Source organism: Triticum urartu, chromosome 3A (genome assembly GCF_056163025.1).
Source record: "Triticum urartu cultivar PI428250 chromosome 3A, HENAU_Tu73, whole genome shotgun sequence".
Classification (NCBI taxonomy): domain Eukaryota; kingdom Viridiplantae; phylum Streptophyta; class Magnoliopsida; order Poales; family Poaceae; genus Triticum; species Triticum urartu.
The window spans coordinates 388,771,859-388,795,920 of record NC_141875.1 but is presented as its reverse complement, the minus strand read 5'-3'; the positions used below and the strand labels follow the sequence as shown (position 1 = coordinate 388,795,920).

Sequence of the window (24,062 nt, the reverse complement as noted above, 5' to 3'; positions counted from 1 at the left end):
ATTATTGGGCGATTAGACGGCGGGGCAATTAATGAGATACTAGTTCTTTGCGGATGTTTGGGTTGGCAGCGGCGGTGGGGTGGGATAGGAATAAATGTTGCTTTTTATATCAAGAATAAATGTTGCTTTGCGCAGAGGAGTATGACAAATTTGACTGTGGGAAGACCTGGTGGTGTGGACACGTCTTGTGTGTGGTGTCGGCGTATCATCCGGCTTGCAGCGGGAAGCAAGAGCAAACGCGCAAGGTGACGGAGCAAGCCATTGTTTGCCGGCCGGGAGGAAGGACGAGCTTTTCCCCTGCCCAAATCCCCCGCTCAGCCTGGTATCATTTTCTTGCTACTGCGTGTTTAATGTTTTGAACTCATAATCCGGTAATCACATGGCGAAATCGAATAGGGAAATCTGGTTTTCATAGTGGCATCACGATTTTCCCCTAGGTGTGATTCACTAGTTGCTGATGCTTTTCTATGCTTTAGCTGATGGTGATGAGTGTGATCTATGTTTATGTGATTCAGGTGTGTGTCACAGCAACACGGCCTTTGTGCCTGTTTTTTGGTGCCTGCTTTTTGGTGGGAGTATCTGAAACGATAGAACTACCCATGGCAGTCCCACTTGGAGGATTTCTCGAGGATTGATGTTTGCATCAGCTCACCCTTCTTCCCTTTTGGATGAGACAGCCGATGATTTTATTCTTTTATACTTATGACAGTTTTCTCAGACATCTTTTGTGCTATGAGTAGAGACGGTATGGATTTTCATTGCAGGAAGCCATGATTTGTGTAAGGGTGATGCTTGTTCTGAATCATGTCAGGGTGTGACCGATGCTTTTTTCACAAGTACAATATCCAGAGCTATGCATTTGTCATCATTAAATGTCTTGGGCTCATTTCCACATTACATTTTCTACGAATTTATAGATGTATTATCTTGTTTCTTGATTAGTTATCTCTTAGTCATCTATTATGATTCACTTTGTATATTTTCATCTTCTTTTTCCGTCTTTTGCTGGATTTCATCACTGACGCAAACCCACTACACGTAGGTTTGTTTGAGTTCCATTCAGTGTTTCATTCATTAATTTAGTCAGTGTACTCTTTAATAAATGATAGGTGTTTAGTTTATTAGATTATCTGTTCATTTGGGTGTCACTTTCTGAGAATTCATTCGACCTAAACTGAAATGAAATTCAGTTGAATGATGAATAGCGGACTTGATTCATTTTCGGTTGTAATTTATCATTTACCCATGGTGGTTCCGCTCATTTTGTGGTATAGTCGCTCGTTGATTTTCATTTCTTAGTTTCCGGTAATCTATTTTGATCAGATATTCAACTTAGTTTTTGGTTATGTAGTTGATTTACTCATTTTGGGTTTGGCAGATAGTTCTCGGACCTTGGTATTCAGTTTGATCAGATAGTCGTTTAGTTTTCAGTCATCTATTTGATTTATCACTAATCTATTTTAACGCGATATTCAGTTTAGTTTTAAGTTACATACTCCATATGTTCACTTCTGTAAGACCTTTCATACATTTAAGACAACACCTAAAACAGTTCAATTTTGGCTGCCGCCCCTGCCTGCTACTTTCATCTCCTCTCCATCCCCTCCCCTCCCCTCCGTCGCCCCCTATGCGGGCGACTAAGGGGCTCCAACCCTAGTCGCCGGGTCACCGCTACTTCCTCTCCCCCCTCCGTCGCCACCGGTGGTCGGCGCCAGGCATAACCTGTGCATGTGATGGCGGTGGCGGAGGCACTCCTCCCTCTCTCGGGTCATAGGGTGACGCGGGGCGCCCTGGCTCGAGGGTGTGACCCCGATATAGACTGCGGCGGCGCCGATCTGGTTCATGGCGGCCCAGATCTAGACTACGGCGGTGTGGCGGCCGGCCGACATCCTAATGGCGGCTGTGGTGGTAGTGTTGGCAATGGCGATGGCTGTGGCGCAGCGACGTTAGAGGCGGCGCGGGCTGCGGGTGCGGCGGCCTGCCCTGTTCGTGCGGCGGCGCACGGCGGGTGGCGGCGTGCCATCTTCCTTTGGATCGGCGGCAGTGGCGTGGAGGTCCTAGTGGTCATGTCGGCGGCACCTCCGGTTAGATCTATTCTGATCGGTGCAGCCGGCGGTGGTGTTCATCTCTTTCGCCAGAGGTGGTCGGCCTGCGACTGGGTGGTCGGATCTCGAGATTCGCCATCTAGTCCCGGCTACGAGTCAGGGAGACATAGTTGCCGGTGAAAACCAAGCCGTTAGCGGGCGATGGCGGCGTTTTGCGCCATTACTTTGATGTAGGCATCGTCGTGTAAATGTTGTTGACCCACTCGTGCTGCTTCGGGGGAAATCCTAGGATCTGGTCTTCCGGATCGGACGATGGCAGTACTACAATGTCATTTCTCTCTTGGGAGCATCGTTCGTGGAGCATCGTTGGAAGACAGAGGTAGGAGATGGAGCGGCTTCGTCTTGCACGGAGATTCGGTGGAGCTACCAAGTCATGCCTGACCGACAGCTGCTACGCTGAGTCATGCCTGGTTGGCAGGTGCTATGCACGACAGATCTTCCAGTCTTTGCATCTGGACGGACGAGCACAGGGCGTTGGCGCCTTTGGGTGCCGTGGTGGCATCAACAGATGTCTGGAATGGCAAGGACGACGCGGATCTCTCTCCTGAAGTTGGGTCAGTGGTCCAATGATGATGACGGCTTTTAAAACGTATGCATATGGTGTGCTCTTTAGCTAGGCAGCACCGACTGTTGGTCTCGATACGTTATGTGGATGGATCGCCGACGACACCGGTTTTAGATATGAGGGTTGAGAGCACTCCACATTATCGAGTATGTAGGTGTGAGTGACGAGTTCAGATGAATAGATGTATGTTTTTGTCAGACCTTTATGGAATAATTAATAAAGATGGCTGCATGCATTGATTGATGCAGAGGTCGGGGGTTTAACCTCCTTTTATAAGAAAAAGACTTACAAAAGTGAAGAGAGGGAGTAGTTGATTACTCATTTTAGGTTTGGCAGATAATCAAATCTCTCTTCTCATTTTTCTGTTTTTCATTATTCCTTAGTTTAGAATTTCTATATTTCGTTTCTTAGTTTTCTTCAGTTATCTATTTTCAGCATTTTCAATATTGTACCATTTTAAGTTTTCAGTTTTGCTTAGTTGAGTAGTCATTGTTCAGTCTTTTATTTAGATTTCTTTTCTTAGTTTTCAGTAAAATATTTTAATCAGATATTCAGTTTAGTTTTCAGTCTTGTAGTTTATTTAATCTGTGCAACAGTTTTAGTATTTCTGTTTGAGTCTTGTATCATTTTGTTTTTCAGTCTAAAACCCTTGTTTAGTTTGGCGGTCTGTGTTATAGTTACTCCTCTTTCTTAATATTTCAAACCTTTTAGCTTTTGTTCAGTTTGACCAAGAGTATGTTTCCTTCAGATTTTTGGATCATCCATAGATGACCAAGAGAGCAGCTTCTCTCATGTGGAACCTCCCTATATTTCTGCCTCTTTCGTGCGTGTGCGTGTGCGGCTCTTTTGGTGTGAAAAACTAAAACCTACAGTTCAAAGCACTTTTGTGTTTTCATGTCAGCTCATAATTGTAAACTCGAACCTACATAATTTTATTACTTAATCATTTTTAAGAGATTGTTAGTACATATCATCCTGGTTCTGAGTAGTGTTCAGTGTCATGTAAGATATATTCAGTGGGGAGAGATGACCTCAAACTTTTTTCATGGTATGTCCCCACTTTATAGTTTTGCAAGTAGTGAGGGAGGATGAACACGAGCAGAGGAACACTGCTATCTTCACCACTGAAGTTTCGTTATGATATATTTCATTCTATTTTATTTTTATCACACACCCAGAAGCTTGCTTTAGCTAAGATATTCAGTTCCATCCACTGGGCATCTCCAACGGCAACCGAGAAAAACCTCCCGCGTCCGTCCACGTACAGGGGGGACCAGTCCGCGGACACGGATGCGGGAGACAGCCATCCAACACTGGCCGTATACATTTTCACAACAAATTAAACCAACCGGACTAAATTCGTGCAAACATGGCCTGATTTCATGCAAACTCAACCGGATTTCATACAAATATGGCGGATTTCATATAAACATGACGGATTTCATTACAAATACATCAAAGCGGTCCTAGGCGGGCTATGAAGTATAATTAATATCTAATCTAAATGAATGAACCAAGAGAAGAAAGCTTCGCCTTTTCTAGCTCCGCCTCCGTGACCTCCGCCTACGAAGCCCTAGGAACTGAAGTTGTCCGCCTTGACGTTGCCGCCAAGCGACTAACCGGCCGAAGATGGTGAGCCCGCCAAGCTTGGCATCGACGGGAGGGGAGGAGCGGTGGCCTTTCTGGGACCCGAGCAGCGGTGACCTGCCATGCACTACTCTTCCTCACTGTCAGTGGGGCCCGCGTACGTGTCGGCTTCTTCGTGGTCGTGGCATTGGGGTGTGATCTCGGTGATGTCCTTCTCGTCAATGTCGCCGAACAACGCCTCGCTCGTGTTTTCGTCGCACTCCTTGCCGATGACCGCCACCTCCGCCACCCGCTGCCGGTACTGCCAGCGGACGAGGCAGATCTCGTGGCCGGAGTGGTAGGACTCGAGCAGTGCCTCCTGCACCGCCAGGTCCGCGTCCGGCACGACCGCCCTGCCGGCGGCGACCTGCTCCTCCGCCTGAAGATGCTCCTGGAGGAGGTTGTGGTTGTAGTTGGCATCGGCTTGCGCCTCCCGGAATTGCTCCTCCCGCACCATGTCCAATGGGCACGGGCCTCGCCGATGGTGAGGGTGCAATGCACCGGCGAGGGTGGAGCAGAGGAGGAGGGTGCCGCGGAGGAAGAGGAGGATGGCATTGGCTCGTCGTCGAAGGCGTCTTCATTTGCACGTCCTCTGGCTTCCTGCCGGCCTTCCAGTCGGCAGCAATGGTGGCCATGGCCTTCTTCTGCTCCGACATAAGCCCATCCCAGAGAGCTTTGGCCGCCGTGGTATCCATCGCGGGAGTGGTGTGGAGAGGGATGACTATGAGTATGTCGGGGCACCGGGCCAGCGGTTTATATAGCACCGTTCGGCGGCAGACAGACGGACGGGTGGCGTCGGAGGAGACGTCTCGGCAATGGCATGCCATCAATGCGGACGACAAGCGGACGGACGGGCGGCCGTCATGTCGTTTGAACGTGCGGCAGTCACCTGCACTGGGAAGCAACGCGGGCAGCGCTCTCTTGGCCGGCGCGCCACTTCAATCCCAGGACCAGTGAGCGGCCGCGTCCGCTTTGGGCAGGCATGAATGCGGGCATTGACGCTCTAGAGCTGCGTTGGCCGAGAACGCGCGGGAGAGGTGAAGGCGTTTTGGTGGGCCAGGGCAGTCAGAAATAGGCTTGGGATCAGTCCGGACTCTCGTAAACCTCCCCACTTTTATCTTCGGTTTGCGGGAAAAATCACGTCCGGACCGCTCCACAGACCGATACAGGGCTACGTTGGATGGCTTTCGCGGTCCGCACAACATGGTCGGTATAGTTTGATAATGAACACCAACCATCTATCATGCATAGGTACAGGGTATGATTTGCCTAGGTTGCTAGACAGTCATAAATGGGCAACTGTTTGTAAGATATGCCAAAACTTGTTTTCAGTAAATTATTGCAGCCATCTTCGACAAGTTTTCATGTGCTGATCAGAGGTACCTGGGTTCCTAGTGTTTGTGCTCAGGCCTGTATGCACCAATACCCCTAGCCGCTTGATCTGGGCTTTCCAATCCATCTCCCATGTTTGCTATCTTCTTTCTTTTTCCTCTCTATATCTCTCTTCCCCCCCAATGAGATCTTGTGCTTTTCTATCTAGCTGCGCCTCTGCGGGGCGGGTGGTGCCTGCCCACCAGCGTGCATTCTTGGAGAAGGGTTGCATGGGTTGGGGTGGAGTGAGGCAAACTCCAATGCGCGACCCAAAATGGTCCGGCCGCATTTGTTTGGGGGCAAATGGACAAAATAGGTCGTCCAACGCACGGAGCAAATGGACCATTATCCGTTTTCGGTCCGCTTTCGACCCATTCCCAGCCCAAAGTTGGGCCGTGTTTGAGGCCGAACTGACACGCGCGGACGGGCGCGACGCGCGCCCTAGTCCCCCTGGCCTGCCCGTCGGGGACACATCCACTTTTCTCTTTCCCTTCTCTTCCTTCTTCCCGCCGCCCTCCGCCATCGCCGCCGCCACTCCCGTTCCTGGCCGCGTCGCCTTCCATCAAGCTCGTCCGCCCCACAACCACGCCATGTCATAGCCGCACCATGCCCATGTTTCGATAGAGTTTTTTGGCGGTGTTCGTAGTTCCTTGTTGCCGGTGGGATAGAAGCTACGGCCGTCAGCATCGGCCGGCGACCCCAACAACTTCCGGCAGATGTTGCATTGCCACAGCACGCCCACCCCATCAGCACCAAGCTTGCTTCACTTTATCGACTTGCTCTTTCCGGGCGCCTCTCCACCATGACTGCAAGGTGTTTGACCTGTTGCTCACAAGGTATCATGGATAGCCGGGATGCGTTTTTCTTTTACAACTTCATTTGTTCATCGGATGATTCGTCCTCGGATGATGAAGAGCTTGTGGCGACTGCATTGGTCGTCCACGACCACATTAATAGGAAGCGGCCTCGGTAAAGGGGATCAATCCCTGGCCATGTTCTGGCCTTGAAACGCATTAGAGAGAGAGGCCACACCCTTCTCTACGCCGATTACTTTGAGAATAGCACACTCTTCCAACCACACAAATTTTGCCGCCGCTTCTGTATGGAGAGACATGTGTTCAATCATATTCGGGAGGGAGTGGTAGCATATGATCCATACTTTGAGTGCAAAGAGGATGCCCTTGGCAAGCTTGGCTGCTCTTCTTACCAGAAATGCACATTGGCTATCCACATGCTTCCATAAGGATTCCTGGTGATCTTGTGGATGAGTATGTTCGTATGAGTGAGTCCACATGTCTCCTCTCAATGTATAGTTTCTACAAGGCCATGGTGACAGTGTTCGACCCTGAGTACCCGAGAGAGCCCACTGCCGCTGATACAGAGAGGTTGTTAGCGATCAATGTCGAGAGGGGCTTTCTAGGCATGCTTGGTAGTATTGCTTGTATGCACTGGAAGTGGAAGAATCGTCCATTTGCTTGGCAGGGTCAGTACAAGGGGCATGTGAAAGGTGCTACTATCATACTTGAAGTGGTGTCTTCACAAGATTTGTGGATATGGCATTCTTTCTTCGGCATGGCTGGTTCTCACAATGACATCAGAGTTCTTCAGCGTTCTCAAGTGTTTGCAAGGCTTGCAGAAGGCCACTGTCTGGAGGTCAACTTTGTGGTCAATGGCCACCAGTACAACAAGGTGTCTTCCAGTCATTCGCCGTTGTTGCCATGTCATTTGCTTGTGTGCTGCATATTTTCCATGTCATCATGTGCATTGCATCATCATGTTTTTCAAAACTTGCATCCGTCCCAGTTCCCTAGTTCTCTCCGTTGTCCGTTTTGGAGTCCCAGACTCTCTCACGCGCCCGCGACACCTCCAAAATATCATTTTATAAGTGGCATAAGAATGTTCTTGAAATGGGCCGAAAGTTGGCGTGCGGTCTTATTTGAGTGTTGGTAGACCGCTTGCTAAGTTTCGTCGCATTCAGAGCTCGTTTGATAGCCCATCCGTTAAACATATGGCCGCAATATAGCCGGTCTAACGTCGGACGTTTTCGGTCTCCGAAAACTATCATTGGGCTCCACTCCTCCTCTCTCCTCTCAGCCCAAGCCATCCTATACAGCCCTTTAGCCCACCCGCCTACCCCCTCCGCTCCGGACCGTCCAATGGAGATCGAACGACTCTGAAATAGAGCAAAACCCCCTAACCCTAGCCAAAAACTGCTATATATGGACGCCCTAGCCTTCCTCATCTGGAAACCCTAGTGTTTTCCTCAAAAACCGCACCGCTGCCAGCTTCCTCCACTCCGCAACCACCACCTCCCACCTCCCAGCCGCTGGCCCGCGAGGCCCATCGGGAGCCTGCCCGGGCCCGGAGCTGCGCCACTGCCGCGCACCCGCAGGCGCGTCGCCCTGCGCCGAGGGGCTCGTCCCGCTCCTCCCCGAGCTGGCCTCCCGGATCTCGCCGCAACCCGACCCCGCGCTTCGACCTCGCTCGCCGGAGCCATCTGCCGCTGCCATCGCCGGAGATGAGTCCAGGCCGCCTTTTTTCCCTCGCCTCACTCTCTCTTCCTCCTCTCTCTCCCCGTCCACGTCGACCTAGTCGCGCCGCCACCCTCTCCGACCGAGATCCGGCCTGGCAACCACGGCAGTCGCCGCCCCTGCCTCCTGCTCGAGCGGGATCTCGGGAGGACGACGGTGCCGCTCGCCCGCATGGGCCACCGCGCGCCCGGCCTGGCGCAGCTCCCGCGCAGGCCCCAGCCACCAGAGGCCGAGCGCCCCTTCCAGCCTCCCTCCTCTGCCCGACCGGGCCTTGGCCCAGGGTGAGTGAAAGTGCAACTATCCCTAGGTGGTTTTGGTAATTCATAACAACATATAGCTCATTGAGCTAATGCTATTCCAAGATGACTATTTCAGGAAAGCTCAATGATTGGCATGGCATGGATGTGAAAGTGGAACCCTCAAAATGCTAAGGACAAAGGATTGGCTCAAGCTCAAAAGCTCAAGACTCTTCATTTTATATTTTAGTGATCCAAGATCACATTGAGTTTTTAGGAAAAGCCAATACTATCAAGGAGGGATGAGGTGTTGCTTAATGAGCCTCTTGCTTCATGTGCTTAATGATATGCTCCAAAATCCTCAGCCACTTTCCCATATCTACATTTGACCTAAACCCTAAGCCAAACTCGGTCCTACCGATTCTTCCTATCCGGCGCCACCGAGTTTCACTTGTCATAAGCCACTGCCAAACCCTAGCAATTCGGTTCTACCGATAGGGATCTCGGTCTCACCGAGATGGGATTGCAAACTCTCTGTTTCCCTTTCGTAACTTTTCGGTCTCACCAAAAGAGCGAATCGGTCCCACTGAGATTGCAATGTAAATTCAGTGTTTCCTTTTTGTAACTTTTCGGTCTCACCGAAAGAGAAAATCGGTCCCACCGAGTTTGCCTGACCAACTCTCTGGTTAGCTAATTACCAAAATCGGTCTCACCGAGTTTGTGTAATCGGTCTCACCGAGATTACGTTATGCCCAAACCCTAACCATATCGGTCCTACTGAGTTGCATGTCAGTCCCACCGAAAATCTCTAACGGTCACTAGGTTTACCTTTTCGGTCCGACCGAGTTTGTTGATTCGGTCCCACCAAGATTGGAAAACTGTGTGTAACGATTGGATTTTGTGTGGAGGCTATATATACCCCTCCACCTCCTCTTCATTCGTGGAGAGAGCCATCAGAACACATACACAATTCCAACTCATATGTTCTGAGAGAGAGAACCACCTACTCATGTGTTGAGACCAAGATATTCCATTCCTACCATATGAATCTTGATCTCTAGCCTTCCCCAAGTTGCTTTCCACTCAAATCTTCTTTCCAACAAATCCAAATCCTATGTGAGAGAGTTGAGTGTTGGGGAGACTATCATTTGAAGCACAAGAGCAAGGAGTTCATTACCTACACACCATTTGTTACTTCTTGGAGAGTGGTGTCTCCTAGATTGGCTAGGTGTCACTTGGGAGCCTCCGACAAGATTGTGGAGTTGAACAAGGAGTTTGTAAGGGCAAGGAGATCGCCTACTTCGTGAAGATCTACCGCTAGTGAGGCAAGTCCTTCGTGGGCGATGGCCATGGTGGGATAGACAAGGTTGCTTCTTCGTGGACCCTCTGTGGGTGGTTGCTTCTTCGTGGACCCTTCGTGGGTGGAGCCCTTCGTGGACTCGCGCAACCGTTACCCTTTGTGGGTGGAGCCCTCCGTGGACTCGCGCAACCGTTACCCTTCGTGGGTTGAAGTCTCCATCAACGTGGATGTAGGATAACACCACCTATCCGAACCACGGGAAAAACATCCGTGTCTCCAATTGCGTTTGAATTCTCCAAACCCTTCCCTTTATATTCTTGCAAGTTGCATGCTTTACTTTCCGCTGCCAATATACTCTTTGCATGCTTGCTTGAATTGTGTGATGATTACTTGACTTGTCCTACAATAGCTAAAATCTGCCAAGAACTAAAATTGGGAAAAGGTTAAGTTTTTATTTGGTCAAGTAGTCTAATCACCCCCCCTCTAGATATACTTTCGATCCTACAAGTGGTATCAGAGCTTTGGTCTCCATTTGCTTTGATCTCCATAGCTTTTGGTGGTCATAGCCTTGGTTTCACAACCTAGGAGAGTATGGCGTCTAGCGAGGGAAATTATCACCGTAGAGGTCCTTACTTTGATGGTACTAATTTTGCTAGTTGGAAGCATAAAATGAAAATGCATATTCTTGGACATAACCCCGCCGTTTGGGCTATTGTGTGTGTTGGTTTGCAAGGTGACTTCTTTGATGGGAAAGAACCAAACCGTGAAGCTACCGCGGATGAGTTGAAGATGTTGCAATACAATGCTCAAGCTTGTGATATTCTCTTCAACGGATTGTGCCCCGAAGAATTCAACAAAATCAGCCGTCTTGAGAATGCAAAGGAAATTTGGGACACTTTGATTGATATGCACGAAGGTACCGACTCCGTCAAGGAATCCAAGTTGGATGTGCTTCAAAGTCAACTTGACAAGTTCAAAATGAAGGATGGTGAAGGTGTCGCTGAAATGTACTCTAGGCTTGCTCTCATCACAAATGAGATTGCCGGCTTAGGAAGTGAAGAGATGACCGATAGATTCATCATCAAGAAGATTCTAAGAGCCTTGGATGGAAAATATGATACCGTGTGCACATTGATCCAAATGATGCCCAATTACAAAGATCTCAAGCCAACGGAGGTGATTGGAAGAATTGTTGCTCATGAGATGTCACTTAAGGATAAAGAGGAACTTCACAACAAATCAAGTGGTGCCTACAAAGCCTCATGTGAAGCCCCTACATCATCAAGTGAGAAACAAAACTTCAATGAAGAATTGAGCTTAATGGTGAAGAACTTCAACAAGTTCTACAAGAGTAGAAGCAAAGATAGAAGCTTCAAGTCAAGGTCCTACAATGACAAAAGATCTTCTAGTCGAGAGCGAAACTGCTACAGTTGTGGAAGACCCGGACACTATTCCAATGAGTGTACGGCTCCCTACAAGAGAAGAGAAGATTCTCCAAAAAGAAGAAGCAAAGAATCACCACCAAGAGAGAGGAGTAGAGATGATCGTTATGAACGAAGATACTCACGGAGAAGCAAGGATTCGGAAAGGAAGGAAAAATCATCAAGGAGCTACACAAAATGAATACATCAAGCTCATGTTGGTGAATGGGTATCCGGCTCCAACTCCGACAGCCACTCCGAGAGAAGTTATCACTCCGACTCCGAAGATACTCAAGATGAAGGTGTTGCCGGTCTAGCACTTGTGTCAACCAACTCCTACGACATATTTGACTCACCAAATGAAGGAATTGGAAGATGCTTCATGGCCAAAGGTCCTAAGGTAACACACCCCGAGTATGTTGATTTCAATAGTGATGAAGATGACTTGTTAGGTGATGATTTGCTTGTTGACAACTCTAGTGATGAATACTATGATGAAACGTCAATTAATCATGCTAATCAAGATAAAACGAATGACAATGATAGGGAGAAGATTGAGGCTCTAACTAAAGAACTAAACACTCTTAAGTTAGCTCATGAAACTATCTTCGAAGATCATCGAGAACTTTTAAGAGCTCATGAGAAATTACGCTTTGAAAAGCTCAATCTTGAGCAAGAGCATGAGTTCTTAAAAGCAATCAATGATGATCTCCGCAAGAAAAGTTCTTCTTACATTGCCAAGCGTTTACTCTTATCCACTTACATGCCTCAAGTCAAGTCTAGTAACAAGAACAAGAAAGATTCTTCCTCTAGCAGTAACAATGATCATGCTAAATCCAATATTGTTGCTTCTAGTAGTTCTCTTGATTCCACTAATGATTCTCTTAGCCAAGTTACACTTGAGCAAGAAAATATCTTATTGAAGGGAATTATAGAGAAAGGAGTGTACAAAGGCCTTGCCGGGAGTAAGCAATTCGAGGAAATTGTGCGCAAGCAAGGAATGCACCGGAAGAATCAAGGTGTTGGTTTTGAACGAAAGTTCAATGCCAATGGAGTTGAGTGGGAAGAAGATCAATACCCCAAGACAAAGTTTGTTCCTCAACAAGAGAAGTATGATACTTCTTTCAAGGGGACACAAGCTCAAGATGATCTTCCACCACAAGACTACAAGCAAAAAGGCAAGGACAAGCTTCAAGAGGAAATTGACGCATTTGAAGAAGCTCCTAAGACCTTAGTCAAGTGGATTCCCAAGACTACTTCAAGTTCCACTTCATCAAGTACGACTACAACTCCAAGGATTCCCATCAAGATGATGTGGATCCAAAAGAAGAAGAACTAGAGAGTTCTTGAGGGTGACTCCGCCAACATACTTCACTCTTATCATTTTGGCAAGAACAAGTGCAATCAACTTCCACATCTTGCACTAGTTCAAGGAGTCACAAACCCTCTTGTTGGTAAGACAAGGGACAAGGTAACCTAAAAGTTTTCATGGACATCATCTTGTGTGTGCATCACTCTATGTCTATGGATATCCTTGTTTGTTCCTTGTGGGACTAACCCATGTAGGTATTGAAAGTGCAATTCACTCAAATGGATAGCTCCAAGTGATCTACATCAACATTGAGCATCCACATCTTCAACATCTACATGAAGTCATCATCGACAAAACCCGAGGTTAGTTCATCCCTCTAAGGGGGGATATCACATCTAGGGGGAGCTTTACTCTAAGACTTGAGCTAAAGCAACTCTAAACATGTGAACACAACAATGCTTTATGTAAAAGTGGTAACCCCACTTGAGCTTAAACGATGAGTATGACCTATGATCAAGTGTTCTCACTTGACTCCTAAGTCAATATACTCATATATAGATGACCTTGTCATCGCAAATTGCTTGATAGATGCTAGAATTGGTTGTGCATGCCTTGTCACATATTTCATTTGCCATCTTATTGTGTGAGCATGCTGGTTGCATATTTTACTCATTCGAGGACATCCACTTGTTGTTTTGATTGTTTGGTTTTATTTCCTTTTGCTAAGTGGATGGACAAGAATGCCTAAGAACCTCCTCTAGCTATCTATGCTTTTCTCGTCTCAAACTCTATTCATGCTACATCACAAAATTTGATCAAGTCAGATTCGAACCACTCTGTGTGAGGAGCGCTCGGAGTCCCCGATTCGTCATAAACTTAAACTTCCAAAACCTCTTTATGAGTCTCGGTCTGACCGATACCCTACTTTTGGTCCTACCGAGATCATTAAGTTGATCTAGGTTTTCGATCTCGGTGCAACCGATTTGAACCTTTCGGTCACACCGAGTTTCAGTAACTGCTTGCATTTATGAATCTCGGTGCCACCGAGTTGTTTCACTCGGTCACACCGACAGGGTCGGGCTATATATAGTCACGGGCAAAAATTTGGAAATTTCTCCAAACCCCTTCGCCCGCGCGATAGCCTGCTCTGCCAACTTGGTCTCCGGATCGTCTCCTCGCTGCCAGCCGCCTCCAGTCGCTGGTCTCCGTCGCCGTCAACGGGAATTCTACCCCACTGTTGCCGCCATAGCGAGTCTCCGCCGAACTAGGGTATGGACTCGATCTTTGTGCTATTCTCCAATCCGATTCTTAGCACATTGTGATCATCATGATTCTTGCCACAATTGAAACACTCCTATCCAGTCAATGCGCTCGTAGATTAGGTTTGATTCGAAAATTTTAGGGTTAGGTTTCCGCCGAAACCATCTCGGACCCACCGAGTTGAAAAACTCGGTCCCACCAATTTGGCTTATGCCATTGCACAAGTGAGACTCGGTCTGACCGAGAATTACTTATCGGTGTGACCGATTTTGGAACTTTGTGAAACCCTAGCAGTCTCGGTGCCACCGAACTGTGACTCGGTCTGACCGAGTTCACTAGTTTAGGTGCCAAAACTGCTTCGGTATCACCGAGTTTAAAAATCGGTAGATCCGAGATGATTTCAGTGGGAAACTAAAACTAAGTTTTTGGATCATTATTTTGCAAAAATCTCTGCATTTTGTGATGCTCATCTATTCTACCTCATCTATAAACTATTCACAGGGTCAGCAGTCAGAGTTTGCATCATGTCTGATCAGAGTGACAGCCAGAACTTGTCAGAGCAGCAAGTGCAGATGAGTGAGGGCACTAGTCCCTCCAGCTCTTCAGATGATGGCAGCAGAAGTACCCCAAGCAATTTGCCAAAAGCTGCCACCAGACAGAGGAAGAAGAGAACTTCAGATTCTGAGGATGAGGACTACGTGGCAGAAGAGGAAGCAACTTCCAAGAGAGTTGAGCCAGCACAGGGCACAAAGCCAGGGTTAAAGATCAAAAGGCCAGCAGGCAGCCTATGTCAAAGGCCAGAGCTTCAACTGAGAAGCCCACTCCCATAGAGCCAGTTGCTGTTGAAGGCAAGAAAAGAAAGGAAAGGGTGAAGAAAACCGTAGCCAGAGTGCTTGGAAAGGCTTCCATCATGGAAGAAGAGGAAGAAGAAGAGGTTGCTGCACCAGCACCTAAGGCACCTAAGCTTATGGGTGATGCTATAAGATCAGGGGCTGCCACATCTAAGCCCAAAGAAGCACCCAAAGCTGCCTCCAAGCCCAAGTCTGCACCAAAGAGGAATACAAGAAGCATCCCTACAACTGAGAAGAACAAGGCCCCGGTGCCTGAAGCTGCTGAAGAAGATGATGAAGAGCAAGTTCTCAGAAAACTCAAGCCCAAGATCCCAGACCACAATGATGCTCATCCTGTGGCTGAGGACATGAAGCTCAGGAGAGACTCAGGGCTGAGGAAGTGGGGAGAAGCAGATCCGTATGCTTCAAGGAGGAGGACTGCTGTTGACTACAGATTTCACACAAGGAACAGCAGGACTTCTATGAGACAGTGCTGCTTGATAAGAAGCCAATAGTCTGTGATATGAGATGGGTTGACTGGCAATACATCAAGGACAACGAAGAGTACTACCCTGGAGTGCAGGACAGCTTCAAGGCATGTGGAGTAGAGGACTTTGTTGGGCAGAAGCTCACAAAGTGGAACGAGGAGCTCATTATGCAGTTCTACTCCACAACACATTTTTATCCAGATGGCAAGATTGTATGGATGTCAGAGGGTACGAGGTACCAGTCTACAGTTACTGAATGGGCACAGCTCATTAATGCCCCAGAGGAGCAAGCAGATGACTTGGACATTTATGCCAAGAAGATGGACCACAACTCTATGTCCAACATGTACAAGGAGATTCCAAATGAAGCACTTGACACTTTCAAATTTGGCTCAGTGCATTATCTTCTGTCAGGGCTGCCAACTATTAATTGGATTTTGAGGCACACTCTCTTGCCCAAGTCAGGTGATCACAAGATGATCAGAGGCCATGCGATCAATTTGCTACATATCTTTGATGTGCCACAGAAGTTCAAGGTGATGAGCCTCATGGTAGAGACCATCAAGAGGACTGCAGCAGATCAGAAGAGGAGCTGTGGGTATGCCCCACAAATTCAGGAGCTCAGTAACTCCAAGATGGGCACGGGCATATACTTGTTGGACAAGGAACACTTGCCCATCCGTCCAGATTTTGAGGATAATCAAGTTGTTATGACTGAGAATGAACCATCGTCTGCACAAGCACAAGCAAAGAAGGAGAAGGCAAGGAAGGAGAAAGCTGCCAAGATGCCAACTCAAGAGGAGGCATCTGAGTATTTCTTGAAAACCAAACAAGAGCAGCTTGGTTACCTGATTGCATCCACCCTGCGGATTGAGAAAGGACTAGCCACCCTAACTCAGAACCAGGCAAGCCTAGAGAGAATCATGGAACAAAAGTTCTATGACTTGGATGTCAAGGTGACAGAGATTCAGACTGCAGTGGAGCAGCTCCAAGATGACATGCAGGAGAGGAGAGGCAGGACTACAACTGATGCCTTTGCCAGAGTGCCACGAGGTCCGAGGTCGTCTGCAGTGCCAGTTGCTGACACCAGAGCCACCACTTCTGCACCAGCTACAGCTTCAGTTCCACCAGCTCCAGCATCTACTTCAGCCTCAACTCCAACCACGTCTACAGAAGGCTTCGTCCTTGGAGTGCTCCGGACTCCACCACCACCTGAAGATCAAGCCTGAGCGTCGATCTAGCACTATGCATTTTCTAGGAACTTTTTGGTAACTTGTTGCCAAAGGGGGAGAAAAATGTATAGATCATAGGCTTCGAGAGAGAGTGTTGCTTTTATTCTCTCTTGCTTTATTTGGTGGTTTTTCGAACTTTGTTTGCTTTTGTGTGAGATACTATGTCATTGCTCGTGAGACATTGATGATCATGTGTTTGATCATAAGCTACACTTAATGCTTGCTTAATATTATCATCTTATCTATCTTATGTGATCATTCACTATTCTTGGTGATGAGTGCATGTATTTCATTCTTATCATTTTAAGCGCTCCACCAAGATGTATGTGACATGGAAGAGTAACCCATGACTCTAACTCTTTGTGCATTTGCAGTCCAAAGCAAATTTTAAATATGCACAAATTTAGGGGGAGCTCTTACTTGTCACATACTTCTCAAAGCGACGATATATTTCATGCTTATTATCATTTGTCGAAGCTTTGATCTATATGTTGTCATCAATTACCAAAAAGGGGGAGATTGAAAGTGCAACTATCCCTAGGTGGTTTTGGTAATTCATAACAACATATAGCTCATTGAGCTAATGCTATTCCAAGATGACTATTTCAGGAAAGCTCAATGATTGGCATGGCATGGATGTGAAAGTGGAACCCTCAAAATGCTAAGGACAAAGGATTGGCTCAAGCTCAAAAGCTCAAGACTCTTCATTTTATATTTTAGTGATCCAAGATCACATTGAGTTTTTAGGAAAAGCCAATACTATCAAGGAGGGATGAGGTGTTGCTTAATGAGCCTCTTGCTTCATGTGCTTAATGATATGCTCCAAAATCCTCAGCCACTTACCCATATCCACATTTGACCTAAACCCTAAGCCAAACTCGGTCCTACCGATTCTTTCTATCCGGCGCCACCGAGTTTCACTTGTCATAAGCCACTGCCAAACCCTAGCAATTCGGTTCTACCGATAGGGATCTCGGTCTCACCGAGATGGGATTGCAAACTCTCTGTTTCCCTTTCGTAACTTTTTGGTCTCACCAAAAGAGCGAATCGGTCCCACCGAGATTGCAATGTAAATTCAGTGTTTCCTTTTTGTAACTTTTCGGTCTCACCGAAAGAGCAAATCGGTCCCACCGAGTTTGCCTGACCAACTCTCTGGTTAGCTAATTACCAAAATCGGTCTCACCGAGTTTGTGTAATCGGTCTCACCGAGATTACGTTATGCCCAAACCCTAACCATATCGGTCCTACCGAGTTGCATGTCAGTCCCACCGAAAACCTCTAACGGTCACTAGGGTTACCTTTTCGGTCCGACCGAGTTTGTTGATTCGGTCCCACCGAGATTGGAAAACTGTGTGTAACGGTTGGATTTTGTGTGGAGGCTATATATACCCCTCCACATCCTCTTCATTCGTGGAGAGAGCCATCAGAACACATACACAATTCCAACTCATATGTTCTGAGAGAGAGAACCACCTACTCATGTGTTGAGACCAAGATATTCCATTCCTACCATATGAATCTTGATCTCTAGCCTTCCCCAAGTTGCTTTCCACTCAAACCTTCTTTCCACAAAATCCAAATCCTATGTGAGAGATTTGAGTGTTGGGGAGACTATCATTTGAAGCACAAGAGCAAGGAGTTCATTACCTACACACCATTTGTTACTTCTTGGAGAGTGGTGTCTCCTAGATTGGCTAGGTGTCACTTAGGAGCCTCCGACAAGATTGTGGAGTTGAACCAAGGAGTTTGTAAGGGCAAGGAGATCGCCTACTTTGTGAAGATCTACCGCTAGTGAGGCAAGTCCTTCGTGGGCGATGGCCATGGTGGGATAGACAAGGTTGCTTCTTCGTGGACCCTTTGTGGGTGGTTGCTTCTTCGTGGACCCTTCGTGGGTGGAGCCCTCCGTGGACTCGCACAACCGTTACCCTTTGTGGGTTGAGCCCTTCGTGGACTCGCGCAACTGTTACCCTTCGTGGGTTGAAGTCTCCATCAACGTGGATGTAGGATAACACCACCTATCCGAACCACGGGAAAAACATCCGTGTCTCCAATTGCGTTTGAATTCTCCAAACCCTTCCCTTTACATTCTTGCAAGTTGCATGCTTTACTTTCCGCTGCCAATATACTCTTTGCATGCTTGCTTGAATTGTGTTATGATTACTTGACTTGTCCTACAATAGCTAAAATCTGCCAAGAACTAAAATTGGGAAAAGGTTAAGTTTTTATTTGGTCAAGTAGTCTAATCACCCCCCCTCTAGACATACTTTCGATCCTACAGTGAGCCGCCCCACCCTTGGCATGCTCCTACTGTGGCCCAGCCAGTTTCGGCCCGTTATGGTTTTTCCTTGCCAGGGCGATTTTTTCTATTTAATCCAGAAAGTGTTGTTTTACAAAAAAGCCCTCTTACTTCATGCATTTAATAACTCATCAACTGTGCATCATATGTAAAAACTTTATATATTAAAAATGCTTAGAATTTCATCTAGTTTCATATTATGCAACTTTCATCTATGTTTAAAATGTTTAAAATGTTGTTTGTTTAAATTTGCTCAAATGACTTGTTAAAATGATTTATTTCATAACTAATTAATAGTAGCTCGGATTTAAATAATATTTATATGTAAATGGGGCAGAAAAATTCATAGTTTAACATGGTGGCATTACTTTGCATCTTTAAAAACTCTAAAATATGGTTTAGGTCAGAACAGTACCAACTCTAGAACTTGCATATGAGGATTTTTCGGAATTGTTGTTTGTTGGTTCCGGCCTAATTTAAACTTGCCTAAATAGTAGTTTTATTATGATTCACCTCTTACCATGTTTAATAACATTTAATATTGTTGGGTACACAAACGAGAGTGAACTAAATGTTTGAATGTGGTGTTTCATCAATATGCAACTCGTTGCATATTGAACTCCACTTAACTTGTAGTATTGGTTGTTGCACTTTGCCTTGCCATGCGATGCCTCATTAAACCGGACATGCATCATACTTGGTTGCACATCATGTCATGTGCATGTGATGGTTGTTTACCATTTTGCTTACTTCTTTCCGGTTTGCTTCTCTCATTAGCTTTGGTTTCGTTTCGGAGTTGTGAGGAGTCGTTTGACTACGTCTGTTTGTCTTCTTCATGGACTCGTTCTTCTTCCTTGCGGGATCTCAGGCAAGTTGACCATTACCCTCGATATCACTCCTATCATTGCTTGCTAGTTGTTCGCTCTATCGTTATGTCGTGCTACCTATCACTTGTTATCATGCCATCCATGTTGCCATGTCAAGCCTCTAATCCACCTTCCTAGCAAACCGTTGTTTGGCTAAGTTACTGCTTTTGCTCAGTCCCTCTGGTAGCGTTGTTAGTTGCAAGTGAAGTTGAAGTTTGTTCCATGTTGGAACATGGTTATGTTGGTTTATCACAATATCTCTTATTTTAATTAATGCATCTATATACTTGGTAAAGGGTGGAATGCTCGGCCTTATGCCTGGTGTTTTGTCCCACTCTTGCCGCCCTAGTTTTCCGTCATACCGGTCTTATGTTCCTTGATTTTATGTCCCTAACATGATGAGGGGTATGGGACCCTCTTGACAGTTTGCTTTGAATAAAACTCCTCCAGCAAGGCCCAACCTTGGTTTTACATTTGACTAACAACCTATAACTTTCCCTTTGGGTTGCAAACCCGAGGGTCATCTTTATTTTAACCCCCACCCCCCGGGCCAGTGCTCCTTTGAGTGTTGGTCCGAAACGGGCAGCCTGCGGGGCCACCTTGGGGAAACTTGAGGGCTGGTTTTACTCGTAGCTTGACCTATCCGGTGTGCCCTAAGAACGAGATATGTGCAGCTCCTATCTGGATTTGTCGGCACAGTCGGGCGGTCTTGCTGGTTTAGTTTTACCATTGTCGAAATGTCTTGTGCACCGGGATTCCGAGTCTGATCGGGTGTCTCGTGATGGAGGATTGTCTCCGCGGATCGTGAGCTTGTCATGGGCTAAGTTGGGACACCCCTGTAGGGTATAAACTTTCGAGAGCCGTGCCTACGGTTATGTGGCAGATGGGAATTTGTTAATATCCGATTGTAGAGAACTTGACACTTGACTGATGGTCTCTTTTCGGCGGAGTCCGGGAAGTGAACACGGTTTTGGGTTATGTTTGAATGTAAGTAGTTTCAGGATCACTTCTTGATCACTTCTAACTTCACGACCGTTGCGGAGCTTCTCATCTTACTCTTATTTGCATATGTTAGTCACCATATTTTCTTAGTGCTTGCTGCAGCTCTGCCTCATTACCTTATCCTACCCATAAGCTTAAATAGTCTTGATCTCGCTGGTTTTGAGCTTGCTGAGTCCTCGTGACTCACAGATACTACCAAAACAGTTGTAGGTGCCGATGATGCCGGTGCAGGTGATGCTACCGAACTCAAGTGGAAGTTCGACGAGGTCCTTGGTCATTATTATGCTTCGTTTCCTGCTGATCAGTAGTGGTGCCCAGTTGGGACGATTAGGGATCTAGCTTTTGGGGTTGTCTTCTTTTATTTTGGTTCCGTAGTCGGACCTTGATTGTACTCTGGATGATGTATGTTTAACTTGTTATTTGTGTGAAGTGGCGATTGTAAGCCAACTCTTTATCCCTTTCTTATTCAGTACATGGGATTGTGTGAAGATTACCCCTCTTGTGACACAACCACCATGTAGTTATGCCTCTAAGTCATGCCTCGACACGTGGGAGATATAGCCGCATCGTGGGCGTTACAGATAAATCGCGCATCATAGAAGTGCTTTTGTCAAGGGTGACCGACACGTGGCATCCACCGTAACGGGCTGCCGTCAAGCTATCGGGTCCGGCTTTGGATCCGATAACCCGTTCACAGTCTGGACCAATGGGAAATTTCCACGTGTAAAATTCTGATTAGCCGGAGGAAACACGTGTCAGCTGATACGTCTCCAACGTATCTATAATTTTTGATTGTTCCATGCTATTATATTATTTGTTTTGGATGTTTAATGGGCTTTAATATAACTTTTTATATTTTTGGGGACTAACCTACTAACCAAAGGCCCAGTGCAAATTGCTTTTTTTTGCCTATTTCAGTGTTTCGCAGAAAAGGAATATCAAACGGAATCCAAATGGAATGAAACCTTCGGGAGAGTTATTTTTTGAACAAACGTCATCCTAGAGACTTGGAGTGGACATCAAGATAGAAGCGAGGAGGCCACGAGGCAGGGAGGCGCGCCCAGGGGGTAGGCACGCCCCCACCCTCGCGGGCCCCTGGCAGCTCCACCGACATACTTCTTCCTCCTATATATACCCATATACCCTGAAAACATCCAGGAGCACCACGAAACCCTATTTCCACCGCCGCAACCTTCTATACCCGTGAGATCCCATCTTGGGGCCTTCTCCAGCGCTCTGCCGGAGGGGGAATCGATCACGGAGGGCTTCTACATCAACACCATAGCCTCTCCGATGATGTGTGAGTAGTTTACCACAGACCTTCGGGTTCATAGTTATTAGCTAGATGGCTTCTTCTCTCTCTTTGGATCTCAATACAAAGTTCTCCTCGATTCTCTTGGAGATCTATTCGATGTAATTCTTTTTGCGGTGTGTTTGTCGAGATCCGATGAATTGTGGGTTTATGATCAAGATTATCTATTAACAATATTTGATTCTTCTCTGAAATCTTTTATGGATGATTTAAATATCTTCGCAAGTCTCTTCGAATTATCAGTTTGATTTGTCCTACTAGATTGATCTTTCTTGCAATGGGAGAAGTGCTTAGCTTTGGGTTCAATCTTGCGGTGTCCTTTCCCGGTGACAGCAGGGGCAGCAAGGCACGTATTGTATTGTTGCCATCGAGGATAAAAAGATGGGGTTTATATCACATTGCTTGAGTTTATCCCTCTACATCATGACATCTTGCCTAATGTGTTACTCTATTCTTATGAACTTAATACTCTAGATGCTTGTTGGATAGCGGTCGATGTGTGGAGCAATACTAGTAGATGCAGAATCATTTTGGTCTACTTGTCGCGGACGTGATGCCTATATACATGATCATAACTATGTGCTTTTCTATCAATTGCTTGATAGTAATTTGTTCACCCACCGTAGAATTTGCTATCTTGAGAGAATCCACTAGTGAAACCTATGGCCCCCAGGTCTATTCTCCATTATATTATTCTCCCGTCAACAAGCTATTTCTGCCGCTGTTTATTTTGCAATCTTTATTTTCCAATCTATACAACAAAAATACCAAAAATATTTATCTTATTATTTTTATCAGATCTTACTTTAGTGAACGTGAAGGGATTAACAACCCCTTTATCGCATTGGTTGCGAGGTTCTTGTTTGTTTGTGCAGGTATGAGGGACTTGCGTGTAGTCTCCTACTAGACTGATACCTTGGTTCTCAAAAACTAAGGGAAATACTTACGCTACTGCGCTGCATCACCCTTTCCTCTTCAAGGGAAAACCAACGCAAGCATAAGAGGTAGCAAGGAGGATTTCTGGCGCCGTTGCCGGGGAGGTTGCACCGAGTAAAGTCAAGATTTGATCTCTCACCAACGTGCGATTTCTGGCGCCGTTGCCGGGGAGATCTACGCACAAGTCAAGACATACCAAGTACCCATCACAAACTCTTATCCCTCGCATTACATTATTTGCCATTTGCCTCTCGTTTTCCTCTCCCCCACTTCACCCTTGCCGTTTTATTCGCCTTCTTTTACGTCCGCCTCTTTTCCGCATGTTTCTTTTCGCTTGCCTCATATTTGCCTGTGTGTTGGATTGATTGTTTGTCATGATGGCTCAAGATAATACTAAATTGTGTGACTTCTCCAATACCAACAATAATGATTTTATTAGCACTCCGATTGCTCCTCTTACCGATGCTGAATCTTGTGAAATGAATACTGATTGGCTGAATCTTGTCATGAAAGATCCGTTTTCTGGCCTTCCTAGTGAATATGCCGCTACCCATCTAAACAGCTTTGTTGATTTATGTGACATGCAAAAGAAGAAAGATGTGGATAATGATATTGTTAAATTGAAGCTATTTCCATTTTAGCTTAGAGATCGTGCTAAAACTTGGTTTTCGTCTTTGCCTAAAATAGTATTGATTCATGGAATAAGTGCAAAGATGCTTTTATCTCTAAGTATTTTCCTCTCGCTAAGATCATCTCTCTTAGAAACTGTAACATCCCAAAATTCTAAATTTTGGAATGTTGTATTAAATAATTAATTATGACTGTTTGTTTGATTGTTGTATGAAATTGAGTGGAAATTGATTTTTTTTAAAGTTGAATGAGAGGGAATAAAAGGACTTTCCCAAAACTTTCATCTTGCATTTTTCTTGATCTCCATGAATTCAAAGTCATCTCATCACAAGACCCTAGAGTGAATATAATATGACTTCTTCCATTTGAAGAAATAAAAAAAGGGGTTGAAAATGATTTGAATTCCATTTGAAATATTTCAAACTTAGAAACTTTAAGCAACTCAATGAGTTCATGAGGGAAGATAAAATGACTTCTTCAAATTCTAAGAAAGAGAGTTGGAAGTTTCAAAGGAATAATTTGAAGTCACTTTGAAGTTATTTGAATTTCCAAGTTTCAAATCCTCTTGGAAAATTATTTAGTTTTAATTCAAAATATTTTTTCCTAAAAATAAATAAATGGAAATTAGGGTAAAATGATTCCCTTCAATGGAAAATTAGGAGAAAATAAATTTGAAATCAACTTGCTATTTAAAAAATGATTTTTATTGATTTTAAAAGCAACGGTAGCACTGTTTGACTTTT

General features: G+C 46.0%; 1 protein-coding gene across 1 annotated transcript in view; it reads left to right on the top strand.

The window, feature by feature from the left end:
- The first annotated feature begins 6,879 nt into the window (after positions 1-6,879).
- LOC147979796 (uncharacterized) overlaps positions 6,880-24,062 on the top strand; it is a 31,224-nt gene continuing 14,041 nt past the window's right edge. The window contains exon 1 of the mRNA XM_087515348.1: positions 6,880-7,356. Within this exon, the coding sequence (XP_087371474.1) occupies positions 6,880-7,356 (477 nt within the window). The remainder of the gene's footprint in view (positions 7,357-24,062) is intronic.